The sequence below is a fragment of the Cupressus sempervirens genome, chromosome 5, assembly GCF_028749045.1.
Source record: "Cupressus sempervirens isolate cs-2001-9-10 chromosome 5, ASM2874904v1, whole genome shotgun sequence".
Lineage (NCBI taxonomy): Eukaryota > Viridiplantae > Streptophyta > Pinopsida > Cupressales > Cupressaceae > Cupressus > Cupressus sempervirens.
Window position 1 is genome coordinate 854,873,055 of NC_143122.1, and position 23,984 is coordinate 854,897,038.

Below are 23,984 nucleotides of genomic sequence, written 5' to 3' on the forward strand. Positions count from 1 at the left end.
TGAGCATTGAAATGAGCAATGCAAGCTGCAACGAATACAAGCCTGAAAACCATGGGGGAATGCTCGGAGACAAATTGCCCACAGTAAACACAAGCTTGTTCATTATCATTTTGGTGTTACAATTTTGGCAAACAAAGCTTCATGTGTTACTTGGCCAGGAATTAGTAGACCTAATAGAATTAATTTGTATAATGTGCTTTGAACGAAATCAAGATTGGATTTTTTTTTATTGGGTGCTCAAAAGGGATATCGAATTTGTTTTTGGGCTAAACCAGAAATTTAATCTTTCTTGAAGAATTTCGACTTTGTTTCGAAAAATGCAGAAAAGATTTACTTCTTAAGTGCCCGCTTGATATACGTTGCTTGAATTTTTTCTTTAGGTTCACTGCTGGTGAAGAGAAGGCGATTTTTCTTTCTTCTTGTGGAATCCTTGAACGAGCTTGGGGCGAGACACGCAGCATTTCAAATAACAATAACAGTGAAAATACCTATTTTTGTCTAAGGGAGCATGAAGGTGTCTTATTTATCACATTCCCTTCATTTTATGTAGGTGATTTCACTGCCGGTGATACCCCATATGAACAGTGCAATATACAGAATGAGAAAAAAGACTTCTCAGCTTGCCTGAAGGGCGATAATGATGATCAACCAGCTCTTGTTCACAAAGGAATTCTCAATATATTCTTGCACATTCTGAGAAATTCAGACTTGGAAACCCAGGTATTATAATTCTTTGCTCCATCTTTTGATGTTTCTATGTGATCTAGGTCTGTTATTAGAAACCGGCTGTACATTCTTTACAATTTCAAATGAGTGAAGTTAGGTATAGTGGGTACTATATTTCAACAAGATCCCTCTTTACTATTAGATCCCACTCCACTATTAGTATGGGCTTTTAGTGTGATGGCAAAATTTATATGGTATCAGAGTGTAGTTTATTGGTTTGAGTTGCTCAAGTCTTTTGACTTCTTCGACCACATTTGAAGACTTCTAATTTATTATTAGACATATTTTCAACACCCCCTTAAATTCTTATGGAACAATTTAGATTTGAATCTAAGACCTCCCATATGTAATTGAAGTGTTCTACCAATTACTGTTCCCACTTTTTCCTACCTATATCAGTCCAAATTTGACTTAGTTGCATTAAATTTTCTAATAGAGATTAACACAGTCAGTGTCAATTGATCAATGCATGTTTTTCAAGATTTTATATGTGGCCCTCTAAATTTTTTTTATATTCTAGACCATCTTATTTGAGATTCCTAGTTCATGACAAGTGAAGCTTAAGATCCGTGCTAGACTATTATGTCAATAAATCTTGGTGGTTCATATAGGGTCTATTCTTTCTAGAATTTGTTTAGCTTTTCATAAATCGATGAGAATTAGAACCCTGAACTTTCCATTTGTTGTTGGATTTCTCTTCCAACAAACTATATGCCCAGTTTAAGACCAGCTTATCTTTAGTCCGGTTCCCTTAAACCACTCTATAGAATTCTTGCAACTCGTAGTTTGGTCTTGCTGTGAACTGTATTGAGCTTTCTATAGACCAGCTAGAATTCAATCTAGGCCCTTTTATTTATTACTGGAGTGCTCTGCCATGAAACTACTTATCCCTTCTATTCTTGATATGACTTTATTTCAAACACAATTATTGACCATAATCATGACGGTTTGGGACTACTTGGAATTTATATCGATATATGTTCCAAATTTCTTGGCTAGATATATTCCTTGATAGTTATATTGATATATATTCTAATTCTCTTCGAAAGATGTATCCCTTCAGCGCATCTATTTATTATTGGAGTGTTCTATCAAGAAACTACTTATCGTTCATTTTGATATATCTTTCAAATCTCTCTGCGAGACATATCATCAGACTTGAAACTTAATTGATGGTAGGTTCTATAGAGAAAAAAGAATGACATTATGCAGTTAATTCCAGAAAACTGGTTCTAATACATAGTTTTGAATGTTTTTTTAACTAATAATATTTCATATCCTATTAGCTTAATTGTTTGTGAGTTTGATTCTGCTAATGGTGTATCTATCATTAGAATATTTTTACTTCTATCTTCTCATTTTATAAAAATGGTCCGAAAGGCTATAAGTATGAGCGATTAAATTAAAAAATCAGCAACCAAATAATGTGATCTCTGAAGGTTTCATATCTCTGATGTCTTTTTGTGACAATATCTATGATATCCTGCGCTTAATTCAGGGTGAAAGTTGCACTGAGATTTTATTCTAATTATGTTATTAGTTTATCACTCTGTTACTTGTAACAGATGTTGGGCAAATATAAAGAAATATTGAACACCAATTGCTCATCTTATTTGTCAAAGTCATTGTTTACAGAACACATTTCATTTACTACAGAGCCAGTGTTTCAAGATCTAAAAATATTGCATTTTACTTGTTTGTTACAATAGGTGGACGCAATTTCGAAGCAAAGAAAGGATCAAACTATCATATTTGTGGGTCATTCTATAGGAGGTGCTATTGCAACTCTTGCTACAATCTGGGTTCTGGGAAAAAGGCTGAGAAAGATTTCTGCTAACTGCATTACATTTGGTTCTCCTCTGGTCGGAGATGCTGTTCTTATGGAATCAATTGGTCGTGAAGATTGGTCTAGTAATTTTTGTCATGTAGTTTCCCAACATGATATTGTCCCACGGATGGTCCTTGCACCTTTTGACTCAATTGGACAGCATTTGAATTCTATTTTTCCTCAAAGAGGGGGCATTACGGGGAATGATGCTGTTGATTTAATGCATCCTTCTACTCTAGAGGCTTGCAGGAAAGTTCTTGACAATGTGAAGTACGAATCTAGTCCTTATAAACCCATCGGTACATACATGTTCTGCTCAATCTATGGTGCAGCTTGTATTGAGGATCCTCGAGCTGTCCTGAAGATGCTGATTTTGACTTTGCAAAACACAGAGGAAAATGGCATTGCAGATGCATTGATTTCAGAACACATAAGTTATGGTGATAAGTTGAGACATGCTATTGAAAGTGGATACTCAACAAGGACTGCAAACATGGACTCAGAATCCTGCTTTGAGATAGGAATTGGACTGCAATTAAAAGCAATGGGCTTTCAGACTCAGGTAATCCCAAATTCTTTTTCTAATAATTTTTTTGGAATATCACTCATATGACCCTCATTATAGTCAAGAAGTATATAACTCATATGACCCTCATTATAGTCGAGAAGTATATATATACTTTATTTGAAATTTTAATTATACTTCGTTGGACATCTGTTGCATTTTGTGTGAGATTAGCCCAGTCAGGATGATTTCTTCCACGTTCTTGACTCTTAATCTCTTAATCTTTACAAGTCAAAACTTCTGAATTTGCATTTGTTTGTCAGTAAAGGTATAAAAAAAGTTTTCATCGTCAAATTTAAATAGTGTATTTTGAGTTTTAGTTTATTGAGATGGGTGATCTGAAATCACCTTTATTTCTTATGTATAAATTACATATTAGAAACAAATCAAAGTTTAATATACTGTTTAATTTATAGAAATTCAAACAATAGAAACAAATTTCCAGAATTTTCTCTAAGAATATTGAGCTCCTTTTAAGCAAGGAAAGGCAAGGCAGAGGAGCAGAATAGAGACTAATCTGTACTTTCAATATGTAGGAGGTACCTGTTACCTATCTATACTTCAAATATTAGGAGGATGTATCTTGTCTTCTGTAAGATATAAATTTGTAATCTCAATTTCAAAGATACAAATTCTCGGCCAATAAGACCTACTTGATCGTATAATTTCAGATCAATGTTCAAACAAATCAGATCAAACGTCAAATATATTATTGAAGCATAAAAAAGACTCAAATAACCAGACAAATTTCACGAATTTACCGTAGGAAAGCTATTGTAACCTCTTTTAAACGCCAGGGGAGTGGAGGGGATAGATTTATGTTCCTCTATCCTATAGCTTCTTAGGATGCTCTGTTTACACATTATTTTGTCATGATGTTGCTGTATGCTATGTTTAGAAATGGAGACTGACGAGTTATATTGTCAAACAGAATAACTCTGCATTTGATGCCCTGAAAGAAGCTGAAGATTTGAAAAACAAATATGAATTGGACATTGAGACCCTGAATAAGGAGCTGAGCAAGAGCCAGAGTAAACTTGCAGAGCTTGAGTGGTACATTAAAAGAGTCACCAAGGGCAACAGCCACAGCTCCTATAATGTTTTCAAAGACATGGGACAAAGGAGAGATTTTCATGTCAATGAGAACAGGATATATCTACAGCGTTTCTGGAATGACATTATTAATATGGTGCAGAATCATCAATTGCCAAGTAACTTCCGATTCCTAAACAAGTGGATCAATGCTGGCACTGCATACAGAAGACTCGTGGAGCCTCTGGACATTGCAGATTTCTACCATCTGCACAGGGACAGTGGAAGCTATCTCTCTATTGGGAACAGACCGGTGTGTCATAGGGTTTTGGAAAAATGGTTGGATGATAAAAACCAAACTCGCAGCAGCAGAGGAAGGAACCCCCGCACAAAGTTTGCATCTTTAACTGAGGACTCTTGCTTTTGGGCTCATGTAGAAGAAGCCCTAGAAACTCTTCAAAATCAAGGCCTCAATGCCCTAGAGATGGAGAGTCTTGAGAAGTTTGAAGATTATGTGTGGAAAATGATTGAGAACCGCAGTATTTCTGATGAGGTTTTCTTGGAGGGGAGTAGCTTCATCACATGGTGGCAACAATACAGAGATCTTGGGCATCATTCGCAGCAGTGGCAGTCAAGCTCTCCGCTGTTTAACTTCATGAACACCAGGGGTTGGGAAGCCGTGGGAATTTAGAAGAAACGGCTATTTTCTTCAGTGAGGAAGGCTTTTCAGAGCTCTATTTTCTTCCAAATCAGTTTCTGTTTTTTCATTTTGTCTTCTTTTCAATCTGGATAAATTGGTTTGCTGGAAGGCATAATATTTGGATAAATGAACTCCAATTTCTGTTTCTGCAGTTGTTCAATTAAAATTATGCCCTAATGGAGCTGATGCTTGTTAAGATTTAACTTCTTTGTAGCTGGGTATGCTTTCATTTCTACTGGGCCATTATTGTCTCGGGTGGAAAAGAATCAAACTTCACCCTCCCTGGCTTTTCCATGTGTGCTCTTTTGATTTTCAGCAATGGATCTTCTATGCTAACCAAGGCCTGGAGTTTGAGGGCAGTATTAGCTGTTTTTGCACTTTTGAATGGTATATGACAAGTTAAAAAACTGTAAGACATGGTTTGATAGGCTAGGTTTTTAGAGGACTGTCAATATGATAAGTAAATTTATTATTAAACCATCAATATTTGTTATAGGTAATTTGGTATTATATTTAATATTATATAAATGTGATTTCATAATATGTATGATAAATATATATTATTTTATATTATAAATGTTTTTATTTAATTAATTTCTTAAAGTAACATAAAGGAACTTGATTTTTTCATAATTTTGTATATAGTATTAATTTATAATTACAAGTTATTGATAGAGAATTTTGCATATATTACTAATTAATATTATTATTTTCTAATTTATAGAATATTTAAATTTAAAATGAAAATTGACAATCAATTTTTTTATCAGAGCGCAGAACGAAAGGCATGAATTTTTTTTAGCCATAATAAAAAAATCATATTCCAAACTTGATGCTAACTATGGAAGCACATGATAATCAGTGATGACATCACAACTAAGGGCATTAGAGTCGAATTTTACTTTCACTTAAAAGAAATATATGATTGAATGATTGTCTACCATAAAATTTGTGAAGAATGTTTGTTAGAAAGTAACATAGATATACTTTTTTTATTGGTATGTGCAAAGTAACATAGATATACTTTTTTGATTGGTATGTCTAGAAGAGCACAAAAACTCTTTGAAGTTGTTCATATTGATTAATGTGAACACCCGTACCATATAAGTCCAAGTACTTTCTCACTTCATATGATGACTTTTCTTGTAAAATTTGGATATATTGTTTGGCTAATAAATCAAGAGTCTTTGATAAATTTGTTAAGTTCAAATAATTAGTTGAAAAGTAAAGTGGTCACTTCCTTAAAGTCAAAGTCATCATATCAGATAAAGAGGGAGAGCATAGGTTAAATATGTTTCTAGATTTTTGCAAATGACATGGGAATCAATGGGACTTTACCACTTCCTACACTCCACAAAAAAATTAGTTATTGAGTGAGAAAAATGGAACTATTGTTGAAATGGTTCACAACATGATGAACTAAAAGAACTTAAGAGTTTTTGGGAAGAGATAGTTAAAAAAATGTTTATTTATTAAATAGGAGCCCCAAATAATCAGTTTGTCACCTCACTCTTGAACTAGCTTGATCTTCTTTCATACCAATTTTTTCTTGTTTTAAGGTGTTTGGTTGTGTTGCTTATGCTCATATTCCTAAAGAAAAAAGGAAGAAGTTGGGTGAAAAAGTATATCAAATGCATAATTATTTGGTATGATTCTAGATACAAAGCATACACATTATATGATCCCATTAGTCAAAAAATCATGATAAGTAGAGATGTTTTTAATATGATAAGGCACAATTAGTCACGATGAAAGGCTCATAATATTGAGATTGATTGGAAGAGACTTGTTGATGTGTATTTTATGACTCACTAATCAGTAGAACAAAATTCCAAAATATCTTATCCTCTCTTGACCAAAATCACAAAAATCATTTGTGTGTGCTAAGATTGTGAACGATCACACAATGTACTCCAAGATTCCTCTTGTTTCGGGTCTTGACCATGGACAAGCTCATTGGTTGGTGATCACAAGGGGTGTTACACTTACTTTACTTAGATATATTTTAAGTCACACTAGATGGGAGCTATTAAAAGATAGTTCCTTGGAGTACTTTTCTAGGCAGTTTTCACAAAATATGTGGAAAGAAAAGGGGAAAGGGTTTAGGGATTCTAACATAGTCCTAAGTGAAATGAAAATACTAGATAGTACTTTGGTGGATAAATTTCTTAATAAACAAGATATACTTTTCAACTTACACTATAACTATGCATGAATTGGTGCAAGCTTCAAGTTTTCTTTCAAATGATTTTCATACCAACACAAACATCATCAAAATGAGCAAAGTTTGTGGGTGATAGAAGTTTAGCATACATATGTGTGAGTTTAGGCTAACTTTGTATAATGACTTACAATCAGTAAACCATCAAAAGTATGAATTGAATAAATTCATCAAAACACCATCATATTTTCCATTACAATCACAATACTTTGTCTAAACCATCTTAACTACCATATCATCTAAGAAATCACAGTGAAGAACTATGGAGTGACAACAAGATTAGTCTGTTGTTATTGTCTAAGACTTAAGCATGTGGATAATCATCCATTGTTTGAGATGAAGTTGAATAACCTCTTATCTATAAGTTGTGAATCATAACATAGGTGAATCGTATGTTAGAATTAGTAAACACTAACACCCCCCTTAATTCTAACTAAGGAGAATAAAGAAAAATCTACGAAAAAGAAAGATGAATGAGAGAAAACCCAGTGGGAATAGAACCCCTCCTCAAAATAGATGATAAAAGAGCATTAAAACTATCGTACTACAATCTCTTTTACCCCAAGAAGATCTTTGAGAAAGTGAAATGGAAGAGAAGATATATCCCTCTGCAATGTGTAGTCAATGATAGATACTTGAAACTATATGCAAAAGGTGGTACATGTTCTTTGGACAACATTCTTCCCTTTAGGAAGACACACGCTTGAAGATGTATGAATGAAGTTTCCCCGATCTTGAAAGTAATATGTAAGAAGAAAACTCTGTATGTATGAAGTCTCTAAAACTTGCTCCATAGACTGGTATTAATATTGAAAGAACTAGGATCTTTTATAAATTGATATAGAACATAATGAAAAGACATATTTTTCTCCTTAGAAAGAAAATAAATATCTTAAAGTGTTGTGGAAATGTATCAAAACTCATATCAATGTGTACAAAATGGCCATATAGAGAAGGAACAAGAGGGACAAAAGGTTCCTTCACAACAACTAAAAGAAGAATATGATGTACTAATAATTGATGTTTCCCTTCGAGATTCATGATGTTGATTAACCTCCTGTTGTGTTCTATAAGTCATGTAGTTGTATAATGTGTTAACAGGTTATTCTTTTGATATAACAACAAACACCAATGGCTTTCAAGTTTCTCACAGAATCACCATCATCAAAGAGAAGATGCATGCAATCAATATTGTCATCTAGATCTGAAATGGGGGATTCTGCAAACAAAAATGATATGCCTAATAGAAATTGATCCTAATGATTTGAATGCGAAAGACACAAATGATCCTACGACAGAGAATTATTGGAAGATTTTAATGAAGAGACTCTAATCTCTGAAGAAACTACAGGAACACTGGGGTTACCAATAAACTGATCATCCAAGAAGGATGTGTCCAGACAAGATGATGCAACTAAAATCTTAGTACCACTTGTAAAAGCCAAGTTATCCAAGGAATCATCACGTTCAGGTGAAGAATCAATGTCTTGATATAGTTCTACCATATGATGGTCCAAGCAATGAAAGGGCACTATGTACGCTCTATATGATATAAAATATCCTTAGAAATAGTAAGACAGATTAGTTTGTAGACAATATCATTACTATTAAAACATGTATTTTTTGTTCATAATTGCTTGTCTCATAAACATGTCCAAGGAGATAGGGCAATAAATCATTGATCTATAAACAGATCTAGACTAATTACAGTATTGAATACTTAAATAAAATCAAATTAGCGGAAGTCTTCATACATTTATACATAAACGAAATTAAACATCAAAACTCAAAAACTTGAGGTGAAATAAATAGAATTAAGAGAGAGAAGATAGAAAGTGCAAACAAGTTTGATTTCGGAGTTCGCCACAAATGTGACTACATCTCCGGGTCGGCTCCAATAGAGTACAATCATCTAATTAATCTTCAGAAATCAATTACAATTATGCACCAAGATCATTTCTTCTAGCACTTCGATAGCATAACAATTCTCCGAAGTACGAAAATAGCTCCAAAAATCTCCTCAAGAAATCTCCCTAATCCTTCAAAACTTCACCATCTGGATCAACTGAATGCCTGTCAAGACCTCTCTCCATTTCAAGTTTTACAAAATGACCTACCCCTCTCTTTTTATACATAAAATTAGCCAAAATTAGGCTAAAACAAAATATGACAATTTTAGGGCCTTTAACAAATTGCTTTTCAAAAATACCCCCATAGCCTTTTTACAAGATTCCACTACATCAATTTGTGGGGTTAAAAATTAGCAAATAACCCCTATTTGGTAAAGTAAGTGGAATTAACTTAAGGGTTAAATAAAATATGAGCCAAAAAAGTTTAAAGTGCTTTTTATAACGCAACGGCTTTGCAATATTTTGGGTGGCCAATGGTTAGGGATTCTACCCCCGCCGGCCACCTACTCATGACATGGTTGCGTGCTTATTGTTTAACTAACTGTGTGCCACAATTTATGTTAAACGCGCCTTGTGGTCTAGCGGCAAGGGTGCATAACTCTAATGATGAGGTTGTTGGTTCAAATCTCATCACTAACAAATTTTGCTGAAACAAATTGCGCTGACAAAGTGCCACATGTCAAATGATGACGTCATGATGATGTCCACATTTCTTAACTTTTTGCCTCCAACTTCAAACAAGCATAACTTTCACATATGAAGTCCGTTTTTGACAAAATGAACACTGTTAGAAAGCTTGTGACGAGATATTTATTTTAAAATCCATTATTGACCACTTTCGAGATGGTCTAATTTCACCCCTTATCTAGCCCTCTGGTCTGCTTATTGAAAAAAACTTTGACGAAGCGTAACTTGCACGAACGGACTCCTTTTTGCTCTGTTCAAGTTGCATTGGAATCAGGACATTATGATCTTTTTTATGGTGCAAAAAAAATGGAGATTTGAAGACACTTCAATTTTCACTTAAAGTATCCACCAGATCAATCATGCCCAAGGTAGTGGTTCTTTATCCCTTTTTTCCAAGACATAATTTTCAAGGTTAGCTTGACAACAAAAGGATGAAAATAAATACTAGAGATCATTGATCTCCCCTAAAATGGAACATTATCTCAGTTTATGATTAAAAATAGAAACACATTAACATTCACCTGCAATTTAATGAAAAAAATAATTCTTAAAAAGCTTTAATATGTAATACCTACAAATGCTTCTTCTTCTAGCTACCGTGAGCTCTGATATCATGTATAATTTGAATAATACAAATTCATAGAATCCAAAGAACACCTACATGCATGAACCTATCATTGAGAAGGAGAGAGAATAAAAGAACAAGGGTTTAGCTGTCATGCCCAAAACTTGAAGGCAAAAACACACACACAAATTTTTTTTTTTGAATTAATAATTTAACATGCCCTAGGTTTGAAATGATTGATAATAGTTTTAGTACATGTTCTTTACTTTACGTCCTAAGGTTATAAACATGAGGGCGATTACAACATTACGATTTTGAAACTTTTGTTATTAGATTGATATCGATCTTGAGTTATGCTATTTAAGAATTAAACATATCAAAAGATACCAACAATGCAAGTTACTCTTAACTTTTGGCTAAATGATAAAGGAAACAATCCAACATACTCTATTTGTTTATCATATGCTAACGTAATGGAACAAGATAATAGTTTCATAATGAGTTTGCTAAAACCTTAAATGTTTAAAAATTTATACTAAATATACTAAAACGGATAACCTAAAACCAACTCAAAATTACACAACATAGTTATCAACTAACTTAATAATTAAAATATTTAAAATAATTTCAACGTTAACTTAAAACTCTATTAAATTAAACTAAGTACACTTTAACAGATTAAAGTTTCATTCTAAACTAACTATATAACTAAGTGGTTATAAATTAACTTCATATGTAATGCTAACTTAAGACTTAATTTAAACAAATTTCTCTTTACAACTTTAAACTAAAACAACCTAAAGACACAACCATCTAATAAATACTAAATTATCTATACTAAAACATAGTCTAAAATGCTACCTACAAATATAAAATACATAAATAAAATAATATGTATAAAATGATATTAATAAAGAGACTAAAACCAAGGAATTAAATAACTAACCTACACCTAAACACAATTAACTCTACCCTACTAACTCTAGTCTATCCTAATCCCAGCTATCCTACCCTAACCACAAATCATAACACTAGCTTATGTGACAGGTCGATTTGACCCCTCCCTATACCTCACCCTAGGCCCCACGCAACCCCAAGCCTGCACATCAGGAAGAAGGTACGCAGAGGGGATGAGGTCTGAAGTTTTTAAACAAACATTCTCTAGGACATTAATACTACTCCCAAGCTAGGCCAGCGTCCAAGCATTAATGTCATGTGTTGACATTGATCTCTCCTCCCAACGTTTCCACGTAGCCCAAGGAAGGGGAACGCAATCCCAAGGGTGTGCACGTGATCATAGATGAGCAAGGGAAATTTTTTTTTTGAAATAAAAGTGACCACCACCATACCCTTTTCAACATAAATGCCACTGATCCAACCTGGCCGCTAGGATGGGAGAAGGATGGGGATGGGACAAGGTGGCAGGGTGATGTCACCCACCCATCCCATCCACTATGACATGAGGCAGACATTAAAGAGCTTGTTAAAGGCAAGCTTAAACTGACGTGCAAGGCCAAGGAGGCAATAAAAAACATAAAGTTTTATAGGTGAAGAGGAGATATTTAGATATTGGCTTTATTTAAGAAAAGTATATATATATATATATATATATATATATATATATATATATATATATATATATATATATATATATATATATATATATATATATATATATATATATATATATATACAGAATTATGTACCAAAGAGATTTACATAATATTTATCTAGTTTCTTTATTCACTAAGGAAGGAATCTGAGCAAGAATATGCTCTGTGGCTTGGAAGCAATGAATTCTTTTTCCCCATGCATTTTCCAGAGAGTTTTTACTCCTAGGAGTGCATATTTTTTTTTTGAAAGCAAAAATTTTGACAAGGCATGATCATGCTATTTTAAGCATTTCATTCATGTTGCTAAGGATTTGAATAAATCTATTATTAACATGTTTCCTTAATACAAGTATTCCAATGCAAAGGAGTACATTAGGTAAAGTCTCTCAATCTCTAGTTAAACATGTATGTTTAATATTAATTCTTCAAGGACATGGTATGAGTTCTATGTTCTGATTATTATTATTATTGATTTCAAGAATACAATCTCTTAGTCCAATTGATCATATTTGAAGAACTTAGAAGGTGAATGATACTATGCACATAATAAAAGAAAAAGGTGGTGGATTATTCTCATTCAAATTTGATTGTAACCACCATGAAATTTATCAAGGAATGAACTATCTTTGATTTCGTAATATATGGTTTTGCTCTTGATTGATCTCATCATAATACTTATACATCAAAATTGAAACTCACTATATCAATTCAACTCTTCATTATCGTAATTAAAACTTGGACATTCATAAATCAAGACATTATTTATGATTCTATTTTCCCATTTATATATATATATATATATATATATATATATATATATATATATATATATATATATATATATATATATATATATATATATATATATATATATATATATATATATATATATATATATATGCAAATTGATTTATTCTCTTTTGATGAGCACTCATACAACTGAACGTTATGAACAAATATTAAGAGAACCAAATACACTCATCCATTACTTTATTGGCTAACCTGATTCAAGGGCTCAGCCGGGAAAGAATCAAGAAGAAAACCCGGCTTCGTTGCCATAAACAATAAGGATTAAAATTACAACTTACAATAGGATCTCAATCCCAATTACAACAATTTTATCCAATTTTCTTCATGGTCATCATCAAGAATTTTGTAATGTTTTCTGAATCTCATTTCAAGAGCCATGGAAGAAACCAATAACTGATCGGGTGACAATCAAGCATAACCAAAAGAACATCAAGCATGCATAATCATACATGGCTTACACAATAAGATTCACAGTGAATCAAGACTAGGGAGATGTGGATTCTTCCAATTGGAGAAGTCAAGCACAACACCAATTCAGATGCCCAATCGGGGCCAATAACCAAGAACTTTCGTTCTTCCATTTTAACTTGCCATACTCATACCAGGTTTGTGCTGACGGGTAGAGGCCCATAACACCCTTCCCTTTATCCCTCTTCTCATCCTGAGAAGAGACTCTACACAGGTTGGAGTCCAACTAAACAGACCTCTCCCAAAATTGGTCACTTCTGCCCTCTCCTAGGGTGAGTAATACCAAAACACCCATGCAAGGAAACTCAAAATTGCAAACATAAACAAGAAAGGAAAACAACCAAAATAACAAGGTTTACAAATCTTCCCAACATACCCACAACCATACAACAGTAAAACAACAACAAGGTAACAAGAACATGAAACAAAACATAAAAACTGAATAAGGGAGATGGGAGTTTCCTACCTTCTCAAAGAGGTAATGGCAATGAAAAAATTTGAGTAGAGTATCCCTCCTTCCTTCAAGCTTCAAGAAATCTTCTCTAAATGTAGAGATTGGTTAACCAAACCACTAGACCAAGGAAGGCCTCTAATAAGCCTCCAACTCAACCACCCAAAAAGAGCAATAACTATCTCCACTCACTTAGCCACTCTAGAAACTCCTAACACAACCTACACCATGGTTAAACCCTAAAAGGAGGTGGGGTAAGACAACTCATGACAACTACTTGCAATTTTCGCACAAAGGCAAAAAGGGACTTTTTGAGTGCCCTCAAAAGTCAAAGCTAGGGGCTTAGGGGTTGGAAAAGACCCCTAACCCATACCCACACCCATAGGTTAGAAAAAAAACATGTTTTAAAGCCTTAGGGAAGAGGTTAGAGACAAAATAAAATCTAGAAATAAAATAGGTCCATCTAACAACTCTAACTAGCAAATCTAGCCCTAAATCGAATTAGGTATGACTAACCCTCATTAAGAATCTAATAGAAAATTGACACTAACTTGAAACCAAAGGTTAAACAATTAACCCTAACCAGCATACCGAAGCACATAACATTTTACGAGTGTCAAGCGACACTGAAAGAACATAATTACGAACAATAGGGTTTCCAAATTTTAGCACATGAAGATCAGTTTTGTTCCTCGGTAGGGTTTCTCGGCTAAATATCTGCACACTCATTGCACACATCAGTAGTCCTGAAAATCACATGTATATAAACGTATATGTATCAAAAATTTTCATAAATTAAAACATGCATCAAATAAGAGTTTCTTCATCCTACATAATTCTTAACCATTGAAATATCTTGAATCAAATCTCAATCTTACTGATTTCGTCAACATACATATACATGATCATTAAATGACAATCATCAAATATATCTGGAAATAACATCACACAACATGAAATAATAAAATATGTTCTAAGCATCCGATAATGTCTCGACATCTCGAGTCGCGGATAACAAAAATAGTAGTAATGTATCACTATGCTACAATGGGTCAGGGCAAGGCCTCACATTAGCTCTCAAAATATGTAGAATATGTTATCATACAAAAAGAATGAGAAAAATATAAAATGGATCAATTCTTATAAAGGGAGATTAAAACCTAAAAGAGAAACCCTATGTGGTAAAAATTTAATAATTAATATAATTATTAGATGTCACTAATGCATGAAAGGGAAATCTTAAGAACTAATTTAATTTCAATATAATTAAATTACTACTTTAGTCTAACAATAAATAGTCCTATGGTTTATTTAAGAGGAACTTTGTTAATTCACATTGAAAACTTGTGAGAGAAAGGGAGGAAGGGAAAGGTGGAGAGATGCAAAGAGGAAGGAGAAAGAGAGGGAGAGGGAGAGAGGGAGAGAGAGAGAGAGAGTAGATGAGAAATTGGATGAAATGGAAATAGACATAATTGCAATATCAATTCAATAGCCTTATCATTTCTAAGGTAACATAACCACTTGTTATATGGTTTCTTTCATATTAAAATGTGAATCTACTGTGTGTGCGTGCGCGCGCGCGCGCGCGCGTGTGTGTGTGTGTGTGTGTGTGTGTGTGTGTGTGTGTGTGTGTGTGTGTGTGTGTGTGAGAGAGAGAGAGAGAGAGAGAGAGAGAGAGATCAAAAAGAGGTTTCAATAGAACTAGGCATAATTACAGCATTAAATGATCAATCTTTTCATTTATGAAACATAACTACTCATGTCATTACTTTCAAAGAAGCATGGTAAATCCACTCTGAGGAAAACCCCATGGATGTATGCATAGGTGTATAATGTATGTGCATATGGAAAATTAAAATATATTAAAGCTTGCTATTCATTTATCCTTCTAATTCAATAGACTCATGCAAAATATTTAATATGCTTTGATTTTCCATTAATTTTCTTTTATTGCAAACAATTTGCAAGCAGTAATGTATTTATATATTGTACTACCACCCAATATGTCTACAAATAGAGTGGATATCATTAAAAAAATATAGACTTACAAAAAATAACTAACATAGGTTACTCAAAGAATATTTTAGCCATAAGAATTTGAAGAATTCATGATATGCATGTGCACTATGGAGGTATCCAAATCCATTGTTGGTGGAAGAAGAAAATAGGATGACTTTCACAAAGAGGGTATGCATATGTATATAGTGGAGGTGGAACAAATTGTGGCAAGGGTTACACCCTTGGTCTTATTGTGGTGTGTAACATGACACTTTGGTTTGCAACATGGCTTAACCACCTCCGATAATCTACAATTCTTGTGTTTTATATCGGGCATTAACATGTTGATATTATGGTGCAACAACAATCAACAATTAATATCGAAATCTAGGTTATGCATTCAAACCTCATGCTTGCACTTAGGGAGGGGATTGTTGCAATGTACATGTGCCCTTGGTCTCCTTGTGATGTGCAACATAACACTTAGGTTTACAATATGAATTAACTGCTTCCATGTTCTAAAATTCTAGTGGTAGTATCAGACATTATTTTGTTGATATTTTGGAGCAATAAAAACCAACACAAACTTATAATGGCGTTGAGTCATTCTTAATGTCTTTGGGCACTATCATAATATACATATTTTCTTTCTACTTGGTTCACTTGATATTCTAACAATATTTAAACCTATACAACTAAGTGATTTCCAAGTCTACTGTTTGTGGAACTAAATATCACCATACCAGCAAGGAAATCAATCCCATCACATTTTTTGCCTTATCAACTTATGTAACTATGTTGGGATGTCCTAGGTTTGTTAAGGTTGCCCTATTTTCAAGGATATTGTTTGTCGACCTAGAAGAGAAGAAAGTTGCATGACCTACATCTTTGTACAGTTAGTTCATGAGAGCTAGTATTTCCTCTTCAATATCACGACATCTTGATTTGGTTAATAGCAACAAAAACATGATTGTGTTTCCTTTGACTTTTTTGTAGGAGTATTTGTTGTTTCTTCAACATCAATTACTTCTAAAAATTTATGGTCATTTAAACATAACTGAATTATAATTATTTTAAAAATCTCATTGCAGTTTTTATATTACTTACATGACCATAGTCTTATTTTGAAAATCACACACACATAAGGTGTGCTTTTAAATTTTTAAGATGAATGCCCACTTTTTTGTTCACCATCTTGATACACATGCCATTTGAACTTGAATTTCAATCTTCACATATAAATATACATATAGATATAAAAGAAATAATTCCAGTTTCATTAACCATAATAACCAAATTTACCCCATGGCTACGTGAAATAGTTTATAATCTTAATTAAAGCCTTAAATTCACTTCATAGCATTGACTTATAGAAGTTTTGGAGAATGAATGTCACATTAAATTACTTGGTGATAACCCAAGGCAACTAGAAATAGGTTGACCTCCTACAGAACGGCGGACCAGTAGCTATTTTGTTTGTTGATGGAAACATCAGCCTGGAAGGAAGAAAAATTCCAAACAACAAGAGTTTCATGGATTCTACAAAGATTAAGAATACTATATAAATGACAATAGGCAACAAGTCTTGGTATTCCGAAGCTTCTTATTTTCAATGGGTGTATTATATAGATTTTTAAAATAGACAGAAGTGAACGTGCACCACGTTAACCACGTTATGACTGAAATGAATACGACATTCGTACCTTCTCTCCTCCCTCTTTACGCGGGACGTTCTTACTATTGCAGACTTTTCTTTGCTCCCTATTTTGCCTCCCAAATCCCTCTTTACCAAACTCCATTGGAATTTTTCTTTTTCTTGTTTACACCCACTACATTACCTTATAAAACCCCCATCTCTTGAGAACTGAAATGATCAAAGCACAATTTGAAAGAGAATTTGTGTTTCTGAATTGCAATTAGATATTTTTGATATATTGAGAGTATAGGATACATTCGAAAACAGATTGTCTGGTATCTTAGATTATAGAAAGTACATTCCAAACACAAAAGCGCCATGGATGAATACTTGGAGCCTACTGGTCCACAGTAAGTATGAGTTTGTTAATTATCATTTTGGGTAACACGTAGCATAATTTGCTTCCCCTGGTTAACAATGGATTAGTAGACCCAGAAAGAACTAGTTTCTAATGGACGTTAAACACTGTCATTATGCAATTTTTTGTTGAATGTTCAAAAGAACTTCACAAATCCTAAAGAAATTAAGTGGATTCAACCAGAAAAAAGTATTGATTCCTTTAAAATGCCAACTTTATTTTAGGAATTCGTAGGAATGAATTCATTGTTGAATTACCCAGTTGGTGCTAATTGCCGGAATGTTTGTTACAGGTTCTCTGCTGGTCAAGAACAGGCAAATTTTCTTTGTTCTTGTGAAATCCTTGAACGAGCTTTAGAGGAGACAAGTATCGTTTCTATGAACGATGCCAATACTTATTTTAGTCGGAATGAATACAAAGGTGTAGAATTTGTGGCATTCCCATCATTTTATACAGGAGATATCAGCATCCTGGATAGCCCATATGGAGAATGTGATATCAAGAATCAGAATGACAAATTCTCTGATCGTCTCAAGGGTGATGATTATCAACCGGCCCTTGTTCACAAAGGAATTCTCAACATATTCCTCCATATTCTACAAAATTCAGACTTGGAAACCCAGGTATGAAAACCCTCTTCCCATTTATAGCTACTCTTTTATGAGGGATGCGAGCTGTTGCATTCCAAAATCTAGATCTCATCATCACTTACACTTTTTTTTCTATTCAATGCAATTTTATTCATACTGATGTTTCTGGCTAATGTGAAGTTTTCTGTGTAAGTTTGTTTTAGGAATCAATTAGGACTATTTATTCTAGGATAAGCTCATGACCTTTAAATAGGGTGATTTATTTTCAAGGCTTCATACTAAGTCACAACGCTCAGAGCTCCTAATTTGGCATAGCTCTGAAATCATATTGAATTGTTCACTTACTAACTAGAATTCGAATCTGAAATCTTCCTTTTACAACTAAAGTATTCTACCACTAGGTTATTGACTTTTTGAGAGCAGCCCATTTAATTTAGAATCTTATATGCAATATTGTACCTAAAACCCTCTTTATCTTCAAACTGTTTTGCCCATTTATAACATGCTCTACTTAACTATGATTTTATTTGTTGTATCCTCTTATATAAGATATCTAGTTCATGTCAAATGAACTCAAGATCTCTGCTAAAATATCTTGTAGATTAACCCTGAAAGTACTTTCGAACTTATCTGTAAGTAGACAGTTCGTGAGAATCATTGGCCTTGAGCGTGAGCCCTCTGGATTCAATCGCTCAGCATTAAATTGTTCTTATTTTTCAGATCCCTCTGCAGGGCAGCACATATTGTTAACCTATCTTATCAGGAGATATACCCAGAAAACACTACATATTTGCTGCTGATTCTTTAAAAAAAGGTTAATATTTTGTGGATTAATTAGGAAAAGACCTTTAATTATTTTTTAGAGTGTTCTATCTGCCAATGGTGGCATGTTGTGATGGTTAAGTTGATGCGTTGTTATTCTTGCCATCAAGGTTCAGATCTCATGGGGATGAGGTCCCCCATTTGTGGCCTCATTGGTTCATAGCTCCGGGTCAAAGCGTTTACCCCTTAAAAAATTAATTTGTAAGAGTGTTCTACCATGCCAATTAAATAGTCAAAGTTGACTTATTCTTTTCAAGCTTAATTTCTTCCTTAGTGTGTGATGTTTATTAAAGGTCTTTTTTTGTGACCGGTTCATTTTGGTAACTTGGTTCAAGGGTGGCTCATTTTCCAAAACTTCAATTTGATCCACATTGTAGATGCTCAGGGCTCCTACTTTGACCTGGCTCTGCTGATCTGGGCTTCGATAAATCGGCTGAGAATCAAACATATATCTTCCCATTTACTACTTGAAATGTGCTGTTACTGAACTGCCAAGCCTTCTATAACTCATCCATCTTTGGTTTAGAGGTGGTTCGTCTTTCAACACTCCACTTCGATCCAAGTTGTAGGTGTTCGAGTGTTGCTCTCATGTATTGGGATGGGTGATCTTTTGGGAAATCTCAGTGTTTCATTTCTGTGAGCATCACCTATATCCAATGAGTGCTAAGTATTTCATTCATTTTCATAAGAGATGAGTTCGTGTAAACTACTACTTACAAAATATGGATCAATAAGTTTGACTCAAAAACTTCACAGAATCCTGATAGCAATATCACAATTTGATACCCTGATAAACATTGTATCAACTAGATAGAAATCAAACATGAGAACCTCCAATTTGCTGTTTGGAATGTTGTACCACTGAACTACTGAGCCCTCTATAACCGATTCATCTTCAATTCAAGATGACTTATCTTCTAACACAAAAGTACACTGAACTACACAATGTTCTCTGTAGTTCTTATGGCTATCTATCTTAATTTATGCAATTACCTATACCTGTTAATTCGCAACATCTTTTATGGTAACTTTCGATCTTTACAGTTGTGAGTTTTCAAAGCAGTACAGATCATTTAAATTTACTTAGCTAAAGTTCGTGCCACCTAAGAATCAACTTTATTTAATTCAGTAGATTTCCAAAGTTCTAAGATTCGAATTTAAAGGTGTGTAATTGTTTGTTTTATCAGATGGAGAATTTGTCAAAACAGAAAAAGGAACAACCCATTATATTTGTGGGTCAGTCTGTAGGAGGTGCAGTCGCAACGCTGGCTACAATCTGCTTTCTGGATAAGAGGCTCAGAAACATCTATCCATTATGCATCACATTTGGTTCTCCTTTGGTGGGAAATGCTGCTCTTGGAGAATCAATCGGTTACCAAGATTGGTCGGGAAGATTTTGTCATGTGGTTTCAAAGCATGATGTTGTTCCTCGCATGTTCCTTGCACCATTTAAATCAATTGCACTGCATTTGATTTCAATTTTTCCTCAGAGAGAGAGTACAGTGGGCAATGATTCTGATCCTTCACAAGCTTGCACGAAGCTTCTGGAAAATGTCAAGTGCCGTGGACAGTCAAGCCCGTATAAACCCTTTGGTATTTATATGTTCTGTTCAACCATGGGAGCAGCTTGTATTGAGGACAGTCAAGCTGTCTTGGAGATGCTGATTTTAACTTTGCAAAGCATAGAGGAAAATGGTATTGCAGAAGAAAGAGATATTGCCCGTGCATTGATTTCAGAGCACACAAGTTATGGTGATTTGCTGAAACATGTTATTGAATGTGGATATTCAACAAGAACTTCAAACATCTACTCAGAATCCTCCATTGATGCGGGAATAGCACTGCAATTAGAAGCAATGGGTTTTCAGACTCAGGTAATCCAACTAATTTATAAAAAAAAAAATCCAATTTGCCGCTCAATTGATTTGCTTATTCAAACCATATACAATATTTAGAAATTTAAATATACTGTATATATTTACTAAAATAATTCTTTTTACCTTGCTTGTATCTTTCCTGAGATTAGTCTGCTCCAGATAACTGATGAAAAATAATTCTTAAAAGTAATACTGCTAAATTCAACTCTCCTAACTAGAAGAAGAAGAAGAAACAGAGGAAGGGTTGTAATTCATTGAAGGAGATGAAAAATCCAGGCAAGCTCTAGGGAGCTTAATAATGCATTTTAATTATATAGTATAGATGAAATATACAAGGAGCAGAGTCACAATGGAGATCCCCATCCTCATACAAATCTCTCTCTCTATATATATATCTAATCTCAGTTTGAGGCATTAACACCTCTTGAACATTTGCCTTGTGATGTGGTACTGTGGCCCTTTACTAGACACCTTATCACTCCATGATCTCCTTATTCCTATCAACCTATCTCCCAAATCTCTTTTATCTCTGTCTCCTTTTTATGTTTCCTTATCACTCAATGCAACCCCTACCTCTCCAACATCTTATCACTCCAAATATCCTTTATATCTCCTGCTATCTCCTTATGTCTTCCCTTCTCATCTCTCCAAAATGTTCTTATGCCTTCCTTTCTTCTCGCATCATCTACCTAATTACTCCATCATAACCCTTTTATCTCTCCACCTCTTTATCACTCCATGGCCATTGCTTTACCTCTCCAATCAGCTTCCCTCATCTCTCCTTATTTCTCCAAACATCTCTTCTTAACCCTCTATCCCGATTGCTCCAGCACTTCTTTCTCTCAGAGCAGCTCCCCTCATCTCTCCTCTTTTTAAATGTCTTTTTAAATGTGAACCAAAATATAAATTGGAAGCATACATAGCTTACATTTATATCTACTGTGAAATATATAACTTATATCAATTAAATAAGTTTTCAATTGCTGATTGTTTGGCCAAATGGGCTTCTGTTTATGCACCGGTCTGGAACATTATGGATAGAGGGCAGCTACCCCTTGATCTGTTACAAGAATTTGATGAACTTGTTGATCAGAACAGAGTTCCTTGTTGAGCATTTCCTTGTTGTAATCCTTTGTCTTAATAAATTTTTACTCCTCTTTTTCCAAATAAATTTTTAATTTATTAAATTTATATCCAAGTTACTAAACTAATTCTTACATTAATTATAAATCTCAAAGTCCTGCATTAAATAACAGGAAGGTGATAGTAGTCACTAAACTATTGTAAGGTCTTTATGTTCTGTTTTGGATTGTAGTTCTGACCTCTCTGTGTGACTTTTTAGCTGGGCTTAAACCATATATCAGTAGCCAGTTTGTTGATGTTTCATAATTGAGTTTCTGAATTCTCTTCAATATTTGTTTTTATCCTATTTTTATCAAAAATATTTTAAACAAAATATTAAAGCACAAACTTCAAAGAATGAAAAAACATGTTTGAAATTGTCGTAAATAATATAGAACAAAGATTGATCAATTCAGTGTAATGGCTGTCATTGTCATATCATCCATTTCTCTGGAAACAACAGATTTCTAGGAAGATCTATTCAATCTAATAGTTTTCTCTCAATGATGTGTACTGTATTTCGAAATCAGGACTGACAAGTTTTTATTGTTAAACAGAACAAATTTGCGTTTGATGCACTCAAAAAAGCTAAAAATTTGAGAAAACAGCATGACTTGGAAGTTGAGAAACTAAACGTGGAGTTGAGCATGCAACAGAGCAAAATGGCGGAGCTGGAATGGTACATTAAGACAGTGTGTGAGGGCAACAGCCGGGGATCCTACGATGTTTTCAGAGACCTGGGAGAAAGGAGAGATTTTAAAGCCAATCAGAATAGGATGAGTCTAAAAGATTTCTGGGATAAAATTGTTGATATGGTGAAGAACCATCAATTGCCCAGTGAGTTCCGGTACCAAAACAAATGGATTAATGCTGGCACTGCATACAGAAGACTTGTGGAGCCTCTGGACATTGCAGATTACAATCGACGGCAGACAAACAGGGGAAGCTATCTTTCAATCGAGAACAGGCCCTTACGTCATAGGGTTTTGGAAAAATGGCTGCATGATAAAAACCAAACTCGTATTGAAAGTGGTAGAGGGGATAGAAAGCCCCGCACAATGTTTGCATCCCTAACTGAGGATTCTTGTTTTTGGGCTCGTGCTGAAGAAGCTTCAAAAGATTTCATAAATCTCCAGCAAGAGAAAGAGCAACATCAAACTATCAGTGCCCCTCTCAAGAAAAGACTGGAAAGTTTTGAAGTTCATGTGTCGAAGATGATTGAGGAGAAAAGTATTTCCAAGGAGGTTTTCTTCGAACAGAGCAGCTTCATGATATGGTGTAAAGAATACAAGAATTTTCAACTGAAATACCCAGAGTGGAAATCAAGCTTCCCTTTGCTTGAAGCCATGAAAAGTATGAATTTGGGGGCTTAGAAGATGGGTTTTGATTTTGCTCTGTAGTTTGTGAGAAGTTTGTTTCCATTGCCATTTCCGCTTCTTGGAAAGTTGCTTTCCTTTTCAATCTGCAGAGGCCTGAGCTGTTTTTCGTTTCAATCTTGAGAAGTCTTCTTTTTGGATTTGTAGGGGATAAGAAGGATGATTGTTAACGTCTGCACATTTGAGCAGTTTTGTTGAGGTCTACGTTCTGTCTACATTTACCTATGAATTTGCTGATTTTGATGCTATTCAAATGACTCTCATACGGTGACTTTATGTCGTCTAGTGTAATTTTAATTATTATATAATATAAATAGCTTATTATCTTTGTTTTGTTTTTACAGAATTGAAAATAAAAATAGAAGTACTTGCATCAAAATGAGGTGTAATGGTTAGTCTATAGGAAGATATACATATTAAATATTATATTAGAATGTATAAATACAAAAATTAAATTGATAAATATAATGTCATAATAAATATAAATCTACTATTAAATTTGTAAGTATAATGTCATAATAAATATAAATCTAAATTAAATTTCAATATATTTGATATATAATTTAATA

The 23,984-nt window shown here is 33.9% G+C and overlaps 2 protein-coding genes across 2 annotated transcripts; both read left to right on the forward strand.

Annotated features, from left to right (window-relative positions):
* Positions 1-17: 17 nt before the first annotated feature.
* LOC149558599 (lipase-like PAD4) lies at positions 18-5,054 on the forward strand. The gene is made up of 4 exons (XM_089832760.1): positions 18-83; positions 381-720; positions 2,436-3,116; positions 4,051-5,054. The coding sequence occupies exons 1-4, from the start codon at positions 19-21 to the stop codon at positions 4,840-4,842; spliced, it is 1,878 nt and encodes a 625-aa protein (XP_089688886.1). The 5' UTR covers position 18; the 3' UTR covers positions 4,843-5,054.
* Positions 5,055-17,446: 12,392 nt separating this feature from the next.
* Positions 17,447-23,744, forward strand: LOC149558600 (lipase-like PAD4). The gene is made up of 4 exons (XM_089832761.1): positions 17,447-17,620; positions 17,921-18,251; positions 20,228-20,914; positions 22,597-23,744. Exons 1-4 carry the CDS (start codon positions 17,589-17,591, stop codon positions 23,410-23,412), a joined length of 1,866 nt encoding a protein of 621 aa, XP_089688887.1. The 5' UTR covers positions 17,447-17,588; the 3' UTR covers positions 23,413-23,744.
* The last annotated feature ends 240 nt before the right edge of the window (positions 23,745-23,984 follow it).